The sequence below is a fragment of the Emys orbicularis genome, chromosome 12 (genome assembly GCF_028017835.1).
Source record: "Emys orbicularis isolate rEmyOrb1 chromosome 12, rEmyOrb1.hap1, whole genome shotgun sequence".
Taxonomy (NCBI): Eukaryota; Metazoa; Chordata; order Testudines; family Emydidae; genus Emys; species Emys orbicularis.
This window is the reverse complement of record NC_088694.1, coordinates 19,606,514-19,623,248: the sequence shown is the minus strand read 5'-3', so window position 1 is coordinate 19,623,248 and position 16,735 is coordinate 19,606,514. Positions and strand designations below refer to the sequence as shown.

General features: G+C 48.0%; 1 protein-coding gene across 3 annotated transcripts in view; it reads right to left on the bottom strand.

Moving 5' to 3' along the window:
- Positions 1–782: 782 nt before the first annotated feature.
- Positions 783–16,735, bottom strand: part of HNF4A (hepatocyte nuclear factor 4 alpha) — a 31,142-nt gene continuing 15,189 nt past the window's right edge. For 2 of the 3 annotated variants that reach the window (XM_065414392.1, XM_065414393.1), the window contains 7 exons: positions 16,365–16,471; positions 12,025–12,180; positions 7,645–7,732; positions 6,503–6,658; positions 4,185–4,421; positions 2,936–3,058; positions 783–925 (listed from right to left, as the gene is read on the bottom strand). In XM_065414392.1, the coding sequence (XP_065270464.1) occupies positions 783–925; positions 2,936–3,058; positions 4,185–4,421; positions 6,503–6,658; positions 7,645–7,732; positions 12,025–12,180; positions 16,365–16,471 (1,010 nt within the window). Of the gene's footprint in view, positions 926–2,097; positions 2,127–2,931; positions 3,059–4,184; positions 4,422–6,502; positions 6,659–7,644; positions 7,733–12,024; positions 12,181–16,364; positions 16,472–16,735 lie in introns of all 3 variants that reach the window. The other variant, XM_065414391.1, reaches the window with a different exon arrangement.

Here is a 16,735-nt window from a genome sequence, read left to right as displayed (position 1 = left end):
ATTAGCTGAATCCCACAACTCTACCATCATTCCATTCTTATTAGCAAATATGCCGTGGTAGCGTAATAGAAGAATTTGCTGCCTTTGCCTCCTTCAGTTTCTGCCATGGGGAGGGAATAATGGTGCTGGGATAAGGAACTCCAGCAGCACTCCAACATATGGAAAGTCTGAAATGGCAGGGAATCCAGAAGCGCCTATGATTTCCCAGCCCAATCACTCACCATGTGGACCAGACTTTGCCTAAATATTGTCACAAGAGGTTATTATACCCCCTGACCCGGAATGATGCTTTCCAGAGAATTTCTATCTCCATTAACATCAGCTGAAACTTGGGACTATTCTGAGAAGCTTTAAAGACAGCAGTAGACATCTCCGCCCTTCCTTCAATGCAACGTCTGTATTGGACAAGTCCTTTTTTTTCAGTAGTGTCTGGTTTGCTTTGAACCCACTCCGAGGCAGTAAAGAAATGGTCAGGCGCAATCTCACAGCCAGTCAATGCAAATCTCAAAAGAGTCACCAGCAGGCATGAGTTTCAGTTCTGGCCCTTCGTATTAGGACTAATGATTTCACTACAGTTTAACTCCCAGATATGTAACTCTCAGCTGGACCATGGCACATGCTCTCTCTAGCTGCACAAAGACAGCCTTTTGCTGTATTCCAATAAACAAGCCGATGCGTTTGTGCCTGTGAATCCACCGATAGCATCCGTCTTCACTGGGATAGTCAGTCTGTTTTCCCCCGCACGGTCTTTCTAAAACAGGCTGGTTTTCCTCTGGGAGATGCTAGATGACTTCTTGTTTTGTGATGGTGGGTTGTGGGATTGAGGCTGGCTGTTTTGCTACAGTAGCGATGGCCCCAGGGAGTAGCTTGTATTGCTCAGATCCTGAGCCTGCAGGGGGGGAAGGCTGTGGAGTTTCCGGAGTGGCTGCAGAAAGAAACGCTATGTTACAAAGGCAGAAGGAGCAGATGCCACGGGACAACCAGGACTCAAGAGGCAACATTCAGATCTGGATCCCAATTCCATATACTCCAGAGTTTGGGGAAGGGCTAAGGATCTGGGTATGGTTGGATCCTTCTAGCCCTGGCACAACGGTTACAGAGAGGCCAATTGCTCTTCAATGAAAACATGGTTTCCAGTGGGCTGTGCACATGCTGCTGCTTAGGCTGCACTACAGTCTCCAGTGCAGACAGCCACTAGAGTCGCTGGGGGAGTCTGCAGCAAGAAGCACAGGGTCAGGGGTTCTGTGCCCGCCTTTTACTCCGCACTGAAGATTCACCTGGTAGGTAGGGTTACCAACCCTCCCAGTTTCACCGGGAGTCTCCCGGAATAACGCTCTATCTCCTGGAGGCTACTGCAGCCAAATCGGGAGATTTTAGGTGTTAAAAGGTCCGGCGCGGCAGCGGGGCTAAGGCAGGCTCCCTGCCTGCCCTGGCCCTATGCCGCTCCTGGAAGTGGTTGGCACTGTCCCTGTAGCTCCTGGGGGAGGGCAGGGGGTCTCCGCATGCTGCCCCTGCCCCGAGCACTGACTCCGCAGCTCCCATTGACCAATGGGAGCTGCGGGGGTGGTGCCTGCAGGCAGGGGCAGTGCATGGAGACCCCCTGGCCTCCCCACCTGGAAGCCGCTGTCGGATGGATGTGCCGGTCGCTTTCGGGAGTCGCCCGAGATAAGCGCCGACCCCCTGGCCCCCTTCTGCACCCCAACCCCCTGCCCCAGCCTAAAGCCTGCACCCTGCACCCCCTCCTGCACCCCAACCCCCTGCCCCAGCCCAGAGTCCACACCCAAACTCCCTCCCAGAGCCTGACCCCTGACCCCCTCCTGCAACCAAACTCCCTCCCAGATTCCACAACCCGCACCCCCACCCGCACCCAAACTCCCTCCTAGAGCCTGCACCCCCTCCCGCACCCAAACTCCCTCCCAGAATCCAAACCCTCACCCCCTCCTGCACCGAAACTCCCTCCCAGACCTGCACCCCCTCCCGCAACCTAACTCTCTCCCAGAGCCCCTGCACCCCAACCCCCTGCCCCAGGCTCAGCCTGGAGCCCCCTCCCGTACCCAAACTCCCTCCCAGAACCCGCACCCCCTCCTACACCCCAACCCCCTGCCCGAGGCTTAGCCCGGAGCCACCTCCTACACTCCTAAACCCTTGGCCCCACCCCCCAGCTCAGAGCCCGCACCCCCTCCCACATCTCAACCCCCTGCCCCAGCCTGGTGAAAGTGAGTGAGGGTGGGGTAGAGCGAGCAACAGAGGGACAGGGGCTGGAGTGAGCGGGGGCGGAGCCTCGGAGAAGGGGCATGGCAAGGGTGGGGCCTTGGGGAAGGGGTGGGTCAGGGGCGGGGCAAGAGTGTTTGGGTTTGTGCCATTCGACAGTTGGCAACCCTATTGTAGGTTGCGTTTGAATGTCATCTCCTAGATCTAGCTTTGTGCTGTGGCCAAGCGTGATACCCTAGTGTTCAACCCCCTCATGCTGGGTTCTTTGGACAGAAGGACAATGGGGAGGCCAAGACAGGGAAAACATTAACAAAAGTTTTACTGGTTTTCCCCCAGAGATACCAGGCTAGTCTTTTGGGGCCTGATCTAATCAGCACTCAGGAGTCATGCATTGTATTGGAGCATTAGTCCCCAAATTAGAGCTACTGTAAAAACTATCTGCTAGGGAGTGTTCAGTTGAATCAAGCATTCAATCTAATCTACTCTAACCTCCCTGTGTGTCTGTCTGTCCTTTCTGCAGAGGAATTTCTAGCACCATAATACCCATCTTGCATCACTGTGGCTTTGCAGTGTAGAATATGCCACTACTGGGGCGGCCCTTGAGGGTCAGGGATGTCACTGGAATGCCAGCCTGATTCTTACCATTCTTACTCATTTCATGTAGCTTTATTCCAAACAAACAAGGTCTGTTTTGGCAGCTGTCAGTCCTGCTAGGGATACTTACACATCTGCCCATTGTGCATCTGCGCAGGCATCGTGTTCGCTACTATGACGTTCGTCCCCAGATTCTCCTGGATCAGATGCGGGTGCAGAGGGTGGTGAGCATGAGGTGTTTCACTTGACGAGCCTAGAACCATTTCAGTGTCAGTAATCACGAGCAGGACAGAAGGGGAAAGCACTAGACAGTCCAAAAGAGTCCAGACCCAGAGGGCCAAATGTTCACAGCCAGGCCAGTAGTTCCAGGTGCACTATTGTGCAAATGAACTGGACCTGCTCCCTCCCTGTCTTCCACAGAGACTACACCTTAGTGCTGCTCTGCCTCTGCCACAGCAACACCGGCTAAAGTGTCACTCTCCTCTCATCGTGGGCTTCAGGGGACGATCTACGTGCAGGAGCAGCACAGGGGCAAACTGCTGCTCCACTACATACATCGCATGAGGTTATCTGATCTTTCAGCAGCTAGTGGTAAAGCTGGGCCGTGCTTTACCAAACCTTTCCATTGCCCTTTAGTGCACGTATTGCTCCCATGACCCTCCTAGGGGGAAACAGGACTTGGGTAAGTAGCTGACTCTGTCTTTTGGGAGATGCATCCTCTGAATGTGCACAGGGATGATGTAAGGACAGAGGGGCAGCTTGTCATCCCTTCAGCAGCTGCTCCTGTTGGGAAGCAGCACCTTCGCCACATGTAGCAACCTGCATGGAACTTGGGAGGAGGCGGAGCACAGGTTGCAGGAGGGAAGGGTTTGGAGGAGGCACAAGGAAGTCAGTCTGTGTGCTCACGGCTAGGAATGTTAACCTGAAGCTCTGTAAATAGTTGCATAAACCAGAGGGGCTGACTTTCTGGTTTCCCTGGGGGTGATCAATCCCCGCTCTGCCCCAGGCCCTGCCACCACCCCACCCCGCCTCTTCCCACCCTATTCCACCCATGGAGTCGGCGCCTATGGCATAAACAGCCAGTTTTATTTAATAAGAACGGCATAGTCTCCTGTTATTACTCAGCACATGGTACATGAAACACGATGCAAGCTGCAGTGGGGAGGGAATTACATCTCACACAAGCTGCAGCTTCTGAATGAAGATAGATTATTTACTTGGGTTGATGTGCTCAGCTCCCTGCATCAGGAGGTCTGAGCACAGGACTGGGAATCAAAGACACTCCCCATTCTGATCCTGGCTCTTTCCCTCCCTGTGACGAGAGGGTGATGGGGTTGTGCTGAGGATTAGGGTTGCAGAGGCTGAGCACAGATACGCACCCCCTAGCAGCATCTCCTGCAACAGGTTGTCAATCTTGGCCATGCCAAAGAGTTTGACAAACTGGATCTGCTCAATCATCTGCCAGGTGATGCTCTGCAGGGTTGGCAGCAGGAGCAGCAGCTCGCCAAAGCGGCCCCGCGAGTCATATTGCCGGTCGTTGATGTAATCCTCCAGGCTGACCTGCACCTGGTACCGCATCCGCTTGATCTTGGTGGGGTCGCTCAGCCCTTTGGCATCTGAAACAAACCACAGAACAAAAAATGGAGGGCTGTTTCCCAAGGGAGAGACCCTCTCTAGTGCCATGAGCCATGGGCTCAGCCTGGCCCAGGCTGTCTCTCTGGCTCCCTGCAATCTGGTTTTATAGACATTCGTGGTTCTTTTTTCTAGGGCTGAGTTCTCCCCTGCATCCAAACCTGGCTTGGCACAGAGGCGGGAGCCATCAGTAAGCCAGTTATGCCTCCATTGTTCTGCACCAACCTTGCCCCAGCATCCATTGGCGCTGCCTGAGGACTGCGCTAACTAACACCACTGGTATAAGGTCCCTCATGCACCTTTCACCAGCAGAGGTTCAGTGTAGCACAGCTCTACTCTGTCACCTCCAGGCCCGCTTCGACATCTTCCCTTCCTTACCTGGCATGCTCCCGCCATGAATGAGGAGGGGGTGGGCTGGCACAGGAGCCCCATTCGCCAGGTTTAGGTGAGAAGAGAGGTCCCTTCCACAAGGGGAATTCTCTGCTGACTATTTAAGGCCAGGATCTAGTCCCTTTGTGTCACCTGAGCAGCACAAAGTGACCATACCACCCTAGAGAATCATAGAATCATAGGCCTGGAAGGGACCTCGAGAGGTCATCTAGTCCAGTCCCCTGCACTCATGGCAGGACTAAGTATGATCTAGACCTTCCCTGAGAGGTGTGTCTAACCTGCTCTTAAAAATCTCCAATGATGGAGATTCCACAACCTCCCTAGGCAATTTATTCCAGTGCTTAACCACCCTGACAGCTAGGAAGTTTTTCCTAATGTCCAACCTAAACTTCCTTTGCTGCAATTTAAGCCCATTGCTTCTTGTCCTATCCTCAGAGATTAAGGAGAACAATTTTTTTCTCTCCTCCTTGTAACAACCATTTATGTACTTGAAAACCATTATCACACCCCCCCTCAGTCTTCTCTTCTCCAGACTAAACAAACCCAATTTTTTCAATCTTCCCTCATAGGTCATGTTTTCTAGATCTTTAATCATTTTTGTTGCTCTTCTCTGAACTTTCTCCAATCTGTCCACATCTTTCCTGAAATGTGGCACCCAGAATTGGAGACAATACTCCAGTTACACTGTTGATTCATATTTAGCTTGTGATCCACTATGATCCCCAGATCACTTTCTGCAGTATTCCTTTCTAAGCAGTCATTTCCCCTTTTGTATGGGTGAAACTGATTGTTCCTTCCTACGTGGAGAACTTTGCATTTGTCCTTATTGAATTTCATCCTAGTTACTTCAGACCATTTCTCCAGTTTGTCCAGATCATTTTGAATTATAATCCTATCCTCCAAAGCTTTTGCAACCCCTCCCAGCTTGGTATCACCCGCAAACTTTATAAGTGTACTCTCTATGCCATTATCTAAATCATCGATGAAGATATTGAACAGAACCACACCCAGAACTGATCCCTGCGGGACCCCACTTGATATACCCGTCCAGCTTGACTGTGAGAATTTGTCTCCTAAACTGATGGTTCAGCCATTGCCTTGCCATGGATCCATAGTCCTGCCCTTTCAGAATTCCTCAGGAATCCCACTGCATTCCCAGGCCCCCACCCCCTCGCTCCCCGACCCTGACACGTGGGGTCCAGGTGGGGGATAACATTAGCTCTGCCCCAGTTCCATTGGGATTGCTGTGGTACATGAGCATGAAGTCTGGCCATTGATCCCACAGGAACACTGTGGAACCAGCACCTTCCCAGGACTCCAAGCTCTGCTAGTAACAATCCCATTGTCTTGCCCGCCAGGGCTGCTGCCTTTTTAACTGTATTCCAGGGGATCAAATTCCTCTGTCATAATAGGCCCAGCTCTATCTCGCTGTATCCAAATGCCAGCACCCTGCAAAGAGACACAGGGTCCCAGAAGGGATTTGAGGACCTGAAAGGGCTCTGAAAGCACTGAGGAAACCACCTTGAGAAAACCAGGTACATCCCACCAACACTGTACCAAATTGCTGGGGCACTGGCTAGCATGAAAGCAGGGCGAAGCTCTTGTGTGGTTGCTAGTCTGGGTTTTGTAAGAGGAGATCTTTTTTGATGATTAATTGTTGAAGGTTTGGGCCTACCTGGGTCAAAAAAGATGATGGCTTTCAAGCAGGCATATTCATTGTCATCAATCTGCAGCTCCTGGAATGGCAGGACCAGCTCATCGAGGATTCGGATGGCCACACGAATCACCTCCACCAGCTCAGGGCAGTTCCGTGGGATTATGTGGTCATTTCCTTTAGGAACGCAATAGAACTATATCACCAGCCTTCTCTGCTGCTCATGATTAAACCAGCAACAAGGAGGCACCTGAGCGCCTCAGACTTTATTACATCCACCAAGACTTACAATGATGACCAGGGCTTCACACATTCACTCCTCACCTCACATGACCAAGGCTGGAATTACGTGTGGTATGTGGGTGTGAGTGTAAGTGGGGACACATCACTCTGGCCTCCTGAATCAACAAGCACCCAGGATCTTTTGTAGACTTCAAGGACATCACAAAGCTGCTCCCCGTGGGTGGGCCATGCATGGGACGGGTATCATTACTCTGGGACAGGACGCTGCAACATGCTAGTGGTTTCCTAATGAGCACAACAGTCCTGGGCTTTAGCAACTGGGCTTTTTTCTATCTCAGAACAGGACTAAACCCACCTAGGACAAGTGAAATTTCCTCTTCCACCCATCCCTGAGCAGCAAATGGGCCTATCTCTATATATATCCACTGCCTTCCTCTCCTGTAGCAGAAGGGATGTGCTGGCCATAAATGCTGATCTATGTTACCCAAGCAGCCTGTTCTCACTCTATTACTGGGCAAAGGAAGATCATTGCAACAAGGAAAAGCTGAATGAAGATGGAGGCTTTGCTTCTCACTTACACTAAGGCCTCTTTTCACCTCTCTGGCAGTGTGATGGGGTCTTAATGGGGTGGGGGTCAATGACCTGTAGGCCCCTCTACCCTGCTGGAGCACTGTAATGGAGCTTTATGGTGGAAACGTGAACCAAGCCCTTAGATCTGAAGCACCAACCAAACCCCAGGGTGGTGCTGGGTTCCCTGGATACACGAGAATTCCGACCCAACGCGCCATTCAGCAAAAATGACACAGGACGAAATAAAATGCCCATCCCCTTCAAATCCATAAAGAGGATGCTCCCGTGTGAGTGTATCTGCTTTACTAGAGGAAGCAGCAGCATCCTGGCATAGAGGAGAAGTGGTTTACCTAATAGCAAGATGTCTTTGAACACCATGGACCTCTTGGCAGCTCCCAGGAGCAAGTGTTCTCCTGCGTGTGCCCTCAGCAATGCCACCTGCAAGGACAGAGATGTATTACCTGGGTGACTGGGAGAAGGGGGGCAAGTGCTTTGATTCCACATAAGTAGAATGTAGAGGAAGTGCCCACTCCTGCATTGCGCATGTCAGGGCAGAGGAGTGGGGTCCTCGCTCTGGTTATATGTGGGGGATCAAACACAATGTACTCCTACATCTCACCACTCCTCAGGTGCAGCACCTCCAACCCTTTGGCCAGGGAGCCAACAATCTAAACCAAAAGATACTCAAGATACTAGCCCAGCACCTGAAACACCCAATGACGAGTCACTGGGAAGGACAAATCAAAGCGAGCAGCAAGCGGGACTGGTCCAGATCCCTGCACAGAATTCTCGCCCACCTCACTGCACTGGCATGTGCAACACTTAGGCAGACTCTCACAACTGCTGACCACACACAAGAGGTGGAAATCGGGAGGTACAAAGCCCAGTCTGAGAAGCAACTGTGCACCCAGCATGGCAGCAGAGAGACACTCATCCTGCTCCAGTGTCCCAAGTATAAGGAAGGGCAAGAAGGTTCTCAGGATCCATAAAAGACGTCTTATCAAAAAGTGATTAGGAGAAACTGTGACTGACCCTGGGAGAAAAGAGAGAGATGGCATCACCTCACAGAGCAGCCAGCCACTGGCTCAGGAACAGATAGTTGTGACAAGCAGGGATCAAACCCCAGAGACTCTGCGACCCAGCCTGGTGGGGGGCTTCCTGCCTCTGACAGATACCTGAGCGGTCTGTCTTTTTCTCACACTTTGGCAACACTCGCAGAACTTGTCACACCAATAATATCACATTGACTGGAATAGCATTGGACACTCACACCAGAGGGGCAGAGTCACTTCTGCATGATACGTGCCATGCTGGAGAGCTGGGGGAGCAGGGTCACTCCTGCATAATGCATTCATGCCAGGGGAGAGGGCGGTTTCCATTTCACATTCTACATCATGACAATAAGTAGGATCATTTCCATGTCCCCCCTTTGTCCCACCAGGAGTGGGGTCACCATCTCATGCCTTACATCCCACCAAGATTGGAGTCACCGTGTCACGCACTACATCCCACCAGCGGGTGGGGTCACCATGCCACATGCTATGTCCCACCAGTGGATGGGGTCACCATGCCACGTGCTATGTCCCACCAGCGGGTGGGGTCACCATGCCACGTGCTATGTTCCACCAGCAGGTGGGGTCATCTTCTGGTCATTTGCTCCCCCATTGGCAATGGACAGTTTAGACCAATGAAGGCAAAGAGATGTTTTTCTGCCCTGACGTTAATAATTGACGTTCTTCATGTTGCACCCCTCAGTGGTTCCTGAGAATGTCCCGGATCTTTTGCCCCACTTCTGTTAACAATTTCAAAGCTTTTGTAGAAACAAAGGTTAACTATTGGACAATGTGGCCCAGCTGCTTCTTAATAGCCAGCCAGGGATTTTGGCCGAAGAAAACAACTATTAAACATTAATGGAGAGACTCGGAAAAGTGTGTCCTGATAGGGATGGTCCAGCCTCTATGTGTTGAACAAACAGAGGGTGAAAAGGAGAATGAAGCAAGGAGCAGGAACATATCACAGTTTTCCTGGGTGTTATCTTTCAGCATCAGATGAAGCCAAGGGAAGCCTCACTCTCCTCACTCTACCATAAGTTTCAAGAGAATGCAAATGGGCTAGAACAAAGCTCTGATTAGAAAAGATGCTGACACTTGAGGGGACAAAGGTATTATGCAAATAAATAGAACAGGGACTTCTGCAAAAAGGGTGAATGCTTCAAGGTGTTGTGAAACCCTCATTTGTGCAACACAATGTGAAGTGCATGTGCAGATGGCCAGATGTGTTCAGTCGCCCTGTTTGTTGTGTAACTACAGTGTGTACTGGAGCTGGTCAAAACCAGAATTTCCATAATGTTGATTCATTTTGACTTTATATTCGATTAAAATATTAAATATAACATATACCAATATAATATTAATATTTTAATCAAATATAAAAGTCTAAACAAAATTAAACAAAATGAGAAAGCTGAAATGAAGTATTTTACCTTATCAGAATAAAGTGTTTCAACGTTAATTTGTTTTGACATCTTCCTGTGGAAAGTTTCACTGAAACTGACATTCCCACAATACATTTTGATTTCCATGAAACTGCATTTTCTGATGGAAAACTTCTCGAGTGTCTACCATGCAGCCAGCTCAGGGACTCGCACACATTTTTGCTGCCATGTTTTTCTAGTTGTGGCTCCCACACTGTCATGTGGTTCATCTTCCTTTGAAAATGTGGGTCTAATTGTTTGGGTTTTTTTAATGTGCATTTCAGAACAAAATATCTAATGTTTTCCTCCTGGATTCTTCCCTGACATATTGGGCCAGACTGTGAGCCCCTTACTCACACTGACGAGCAGTTACTCAGACCAGGAGTCACATTGGGGCAGGGGGCATGTGAAAAACCTCTCTTCAGTGTGAACACAGGGGTCAGGCAATCTGCTCCTTGGTTATTTCCCTTCTAAAATATTCCCATGACTGAGCCAAAGACACTTGGTGAGGACGTTCCATGTGCAAACTGCTATAGATCCTACAAAGCATTAACTGGGTTTTACAGCATCCATTCCAAGTGGCAGTGAAAGACTTGATAGAACAGTAGCTGCATCTAGCCCTTTATATGCTGCAGCTTGTTTGCTAGGTAAATATAATTTGCCATTGGACACCATTTTGTTTTCTGTGATTTCTAATTGTATTTGCTTTTAGGAATTTAGCATGCTGTTTATCACTGTAAATAATTCAAAGCTACCACCCATATACACAGAAATGGGAGCATTCCTAAAGGCTGTAAAATAAGCAGACTTCCCAGTGATCTGCACTGTGAGATGACTGTGGGTTTTCTTGACTAGCTGGGCACTCTCACTTTCTAAATATCCTAATCTTTTGATTCTGTAAAAACCACCCCCTGATCCGGAGGTCATTGGACTGCTCCCTGATCCTGGATGAAAAGGACCCTTTTAAAGTTTGTGAACAAAAAAACAATTAACTTGGAAACATCCTCCTGCCCCACCACAGGCACTGTGAGCCCTCCGCAGAAATGGACTCTCACTAGTTTTCCCTGCACACCCCCACTTTTATGTGTGTGTATTTTGAGCAAGAGTACCACCTATCCATAGATATTTCTGCATTTTCACCACTTCCATCAGTTGCCCGCAACTTTGAAATGTAGCCCTTAACACTGAGCATTTCCTTGTGCCACTGAGGCTGCTTTAGGGCATGTCTAAAGTATGATTGCAGCTTGTGTAGACATGCCAAAGATAGCTTCAGTCTAGCTAGTGTGGGGACCGTAGCGGTATGCAAGCCTTCCTGGGACCCTGGGTTCTTACTTGGGTGGCCAGCCTGGCTGAAGCCCAGGCTGCCACGGACCTGAGCTAACTAGATTAAAGCTAGCGAGGGTATGTCTGAAATCACACTCTGCCAGCAGTGTACACATACCCTTAGGTCTTATGGTTCAGTTCTTACAAGGGGAATGCGGAGCACTCTATGCTGGTCTTGGTAAGTAAATTACTTTAATATCTTGCTTTAAATACAAATATATTTGCAACTTTTCAGTCTGCAGAGATGCTGCTGTTGGTTTGGGATTTTAGACACGTTTTTATTATAATTTATAAATCACTATTAATAACAGTTACCACTGACACCATGAAACCACAGGCCCAGTGAATGAATTAAATGATAGATTTTTTTAATGTTAGGCAACAGAAAGGCCTTCAAATGTTAAGCCAATATACTGTACCTAATCAGTCTAGAGACTAACAAATTTATTAGAGCATAAGCTTTCGTGGGTTGTAGCCCACGAAAGCTTATGCTCTAATAAATTTGTTAGTCTCTAAGGTGCCACAAGTACTCCTGTTATTTTTGAGGATACAGACTAACACGGCTGCTACTCTGAAACTAATCAGTCTAATTATCCTAAGCATTTGTATAGCGCTTTAGGTTTTCAAAGTGCTGCAGTAGCATTAACCAATGATTCACCAACCATCTGCCCATGCAAAATTTTGCTTGCAAAATGTGTGCACGATTATGCATCTAGCTGAGCACATTGTTACAGCGATTGTGCAAACAGTCTGCTTAACTGCACAAGCAAATAGCCAGTGCTAGTATTGTATGCGTGCAGTTATCTGATCTGCTTGTGCAGTCATGATAATTGAGTAAACAATGTGCAACTTCTTTGCAGATCGGGCCATTCCTCTTGGCCACAGATTACCCTCCACTGGAAAGAGCCAGGGGAGGTCAAACGGCAGCACTTACCTGATCATCTAAGGGAAGCTCACAGAAGGCCGGGATGTACTTGGCCCACTCCACCAGCACCAGCAACTGCTGCTTCATGGATTCACACACGTCTGTTATGTTCGCAATCTTCTTCCCTCGGATGTCTCCGTTGATCACAGAAATTGGCGATGATATCTGCAAGGATGAGAAGGGACCCATGTAGGATCTTCATATTTCAGAGCTGGAAGAGCCAGAGATATGAAAGTCCCAGAAGCTGGGAAGACCCGTGAAAGGTGGGGGCAGCATTTCTGCCTTCTCTGATCTACCATGTAGGTTTGTGGCTCTACAGAGATTAATCAAAGAACAGATTAAAAGGCAGGCAGAGATCAATGGAGTCAGGAGCTTTTTCCTCTGTATAGCTGAGACGTCAGGAATGATGCTCCGTACTAGCAACTGAGCTATCTCTAAGCTAGGCCTGAATGGGGAGCCTGGATCAGTACATATGCCCCCCAGAAACTTGGGAGTTGGATCTAGATTTGCTTTCTTTCTTTATCACAGGAGGAAGGGAATGAAAAACAGAGGCAAAGCCTAGATATCCCCATTATCAATGTGTCGTTCCCTGACCAGACTTGAGCGGTCTGTAAAGCATGTGAGAAACACGTCCAGTGTCAAGAATTCTTCCTCCCATTGAGTAAGTCAGGTTTCAGTGGGTTTACACCAGAGCCCAATGTGGCCCACAGACAAGTATGTCATTCCTTCTTTCTGTACTACGGGCACTGATATAAACCCAGTTTCCCTTCAGCAGAAGCTCATCAAGGCTAGTGCCGGTGCTAGAGAAAAGACTTCTCCCCACCAGCGAGGGATCAGAGAACTACCCTACCTGCCATGCCAGCCATACCCTGCTCCCAATCAAACGGAGCCATCACTGCCTTTGCTGGGCTTTTTTCATAATATATTGAATATAGTGCCTGATTCTCCTCTCACTCATGCTGAAATAAATCATGAGTCTCTCCACTGAGGTCAGTTACCCAGCCATAAAGCTGGCTTAAGTGAGATCAGAACCAGAACATTTAAATTTAAAATCTCCATTTGAAATGCTGAAGCCCCAGTTTAAAGTCAGAAACATTTTGCCAAGCTGTACATGTGCAAACATGCCCACGAAAATACACTGTGCGTCCAATTTGCATGCAGAATTACTATGATTGCAAAGGCAAATGGTGCCATTTCACTTGCAAATGACTGATCTGGCACGTCTTCACGTGCAGGGACCCCATTTTCATGCAAAGGTGCAGCAAACTTCCATGCCAATCAGATGCACAAGTGCGTGCACATGTTGCATGCACAGTTGCATACTCAGCTTGTTTCAAAATCTGGCTTTAATCACCAGTTTTTCCTTATGACTTTGTGAGTGATTAACCAGACCCACCACTCTCTTCCTTCTGCCCTCTGGAATCCCGTACAGCATCAGCGCTTCCTGTCCTGTGCATCCCAGCACTTTCACCCAGACCTGGCTCCCTCTTTCACGGCCTCACTGGTTTGAAAGGCACCAGCGTTTTTTCCAGGTTGCATTTCTTGGAACCTCTCCAGCTCTAGAGCTGTTATTGAATAAATAAGATTGTAAAAATCTCGCCATGTATTACCCTAATCAGGGCGCCCGGAAGGCTTAGCAAATAAACACAGACCTCTGGGTGAGTGACCTGAGATCCCAGAGAAAGCGGCTCCTCAGCAGTATCTTGTTCTAATTAGCCAGGCATATATAAGTTACCGATTAGCATGCTAGAGTCCCCAGTGTTTAATGCGTCTGTATGTGCTCTGCTGGAATGGAGCAGTCTCAATGAGTTTCTTCGGGGCTGCTGGCTTTATCGACAGACCTGACTCAACAAAGGATCATGCTGCTTCAGAACATCCAGTCTCAATTGTAAAATGCTCTTCCCGTGCAAGCCTCGTGGCCAGAGGACCCTTATATCACCTTGCAGCAGAGTGCGATGTTATCTTTACAGCACCCATAAATGTGCTAGGAGCCTCCCAGAATGAGCTAAGACATGGGCCAAGATTTTCAGAAATGACTCGTGATCTGGGGAGCGTTGGATTTATGCTGAGAAAAATCAATATGGCACCCGACTCTGAAAATCGTCTCCCGTTGGGCACCCGGAAGCTGAGACAGAGACACCCCAAATCACTAGTGACTTTAGAAAATCTTGGCCAGACATTCTACCCAATACACCACCGAGAGTATCACCAGACAGGAGGTGGGGGAAAGGGAAAGGAAGGACAAGGGGGACAATTAAAAGTTCACGTGGTTACTCACTAGGGCCTTGATCCTGTAGGCTGCTGAGCACTCCTTTGGGCTCCTGAATGCCCTCAACTCCCTTTGAAGCCAGGAATGCTCAGCACTTCTCAGGATCAAGCCCTAGAACTTGGACATGGAGCTGTGTAACTAATGTGATTTTCCGGTTTGCTGGCCGTTCCGAGAAACAAAACAAAACATTGTTTCAAACTGACCTGAAACGAAAAGTTTTCAAATTTTTTGGTAAACCAAAAAGTAAGGAAAAAAATAGTTTCCTGTCAAATTAAACATTTTGTTCATTTTCAAGCTTTTACAAAGTTTTTATATGTGTTTTAAATGAAATTGAAATAAATTTCAAAACAAAAAGTCATTTCAAATTAAAAATATTGAAATACAATTTCAATTTTTTCACAATTTTTTGGTTTTGTTTTGGCGGGGTTGTTTTTGTTTGTTGGTTTGCCTGAAACCATATGGCAAATTTGACACAAATGTATGAAATATTTCAGTCAACCCAAATCTGCATTTATCAGCAAAAAAAAGTTTTGGACAAAAATTGTCACCCTGTTGTGCTTGGAAATGCCTTAATGCTTCTGTTAATTTCCCCCTTTCTCTTTTCTTACCTATTCTCCCTCCGGCCCTTCTTAGGAGAGATTTGAATGAGGTGAGGGAGGTGGTTTGGCTTGGAGATTTGGGAAGATCATTCCAAGAATAAGCAGCAACATGGCACAAGACATGGTGATGCCTATCAAAGGAGATAAAGACCCTGGATGGATTGAGGTTGGCATCATTGGCAGAGCAGAAAGGGCAGGGAGTGTGCTTAAGGCGAACAAGTCTGAGATGGGCTGGGTGATGCATGGTCTTGTAAGATGACCTTCCTTGCATTGCAGTGGTAATGGTTTGAATGACTTCCTTGCATTATGTCACCGGATTTAAGGCTGCACAGCCGGATATTGCCAGTGCTTTAGATTCAGGTTGTCGGATGGTGAGGAGATTGTGTGAAATGCTTTCTGACCTGGAGGCCTGATAGGAACATCCCTAGTGTTTGCCTTTCTTGGAATTCTGGGTCTCAGTTCATCCCAGACAAAGTCAATTTTTTAAGCCTATGGCTATTTATTCAAATTCTTAAACAAATTTGCTTCCTCTTCCTGGGCCCCTTTCTGTGAATATTCTAGCAAATGAGTGTCCTGGCAGGAATGTTTACAGAAACAGAGAATTTTAAGCAAACGTTGGCGAAAATTTGCATAAAGCAAACCTTGAATTCATAATCACAAGTATTTGCACCGGAAGCCTGATTCCAAGATTTATTCTTGTCTAAACAGGGAATAGAAACATACCGTATGACCTATGGGCCAGATGGTGTAAGAACTTCTTGAATGGCCATACTGGGTCCATCTAACCCAGTATCATCTAACCCATCAGACCATCTAACCCAGTATCCTGTGTCTGACAGTGGCCAGATACTTCAGAGGGCATGAATAGAATAGGGCAATTTTGAATGATCCTTCCCCTTTTGTCCAGTCCTAGCTTCTCACAGTTGGAGGTTTATGGACACTTGAGCATGGGGTTGCATCCCTGACAATGTTGACTAATAGCCACTGATGGACCTATCCTCCATGAACTTCTCGAATTGTTTTTTTGAACCCAGTTATACTTTTGGCTTGCACAATATCCCCTGGCAATGAGTTCCACAGGTTGACGGTGCCTTGGTGAAGTGCTTCCGTTTATTTATTTTAAATCTGCTGCCTATTAATCTTATTAAGTGTGAGTCAGCATGGCTCCATTGACTTCAGTGAAGCTTCACCACCTTCCATCAGCTGAGGATGTGGCCTTTTGTGTCCAGTCAAAATAGCTGAAATGTCAAGTACTTGCAGCAACCTGTTCACAGAGCAGCTCCAGACCAACAATTATACCACGGATGGTTTCAAGTAACAACCACATTTGAGAAAAATGGTGTTCAGTCTGCAGATAAGTAACAACCCCCCACCCCGCCCCAGGTGGTAACCCTAGAATCAGTGATGGATTATTCACCTGGCTCTGCTGAACACTTTGCACCTGATGCTTTAACAGTAGGCTAACAGGAAAGAAGAGGTACCTGTTGCGCAAGGACTTCTGCCTGCAGTAAGACGTTGATGGAAGGCAAGCTGCTGTCTTCATAACTGGATCGCCGGGTGCTGATTCGATCACGTTCGTTTTGTACAGCTGCAAGGAAGTATTTTGGCTCAGCCAAAGCTCAGTCAGGAATGTGTTTACCAAATGCCCTCACACTCCGTTGGTGTTACCTTTACACACTAAATCCTCAGCTTTCTTTAGCCAAGGTTTCACAGCTACACAGTGTGGGAGGCAGGCCAGGATGCGGCTGAATCAAGTTTTAAGCACAGGGAGCCTGATTTTCAAACACTGGTGACCAAAATGTAGTGCATAATTCAACATTTGGGCTCTCCTGGGTGCCTAAAACATCTTGGT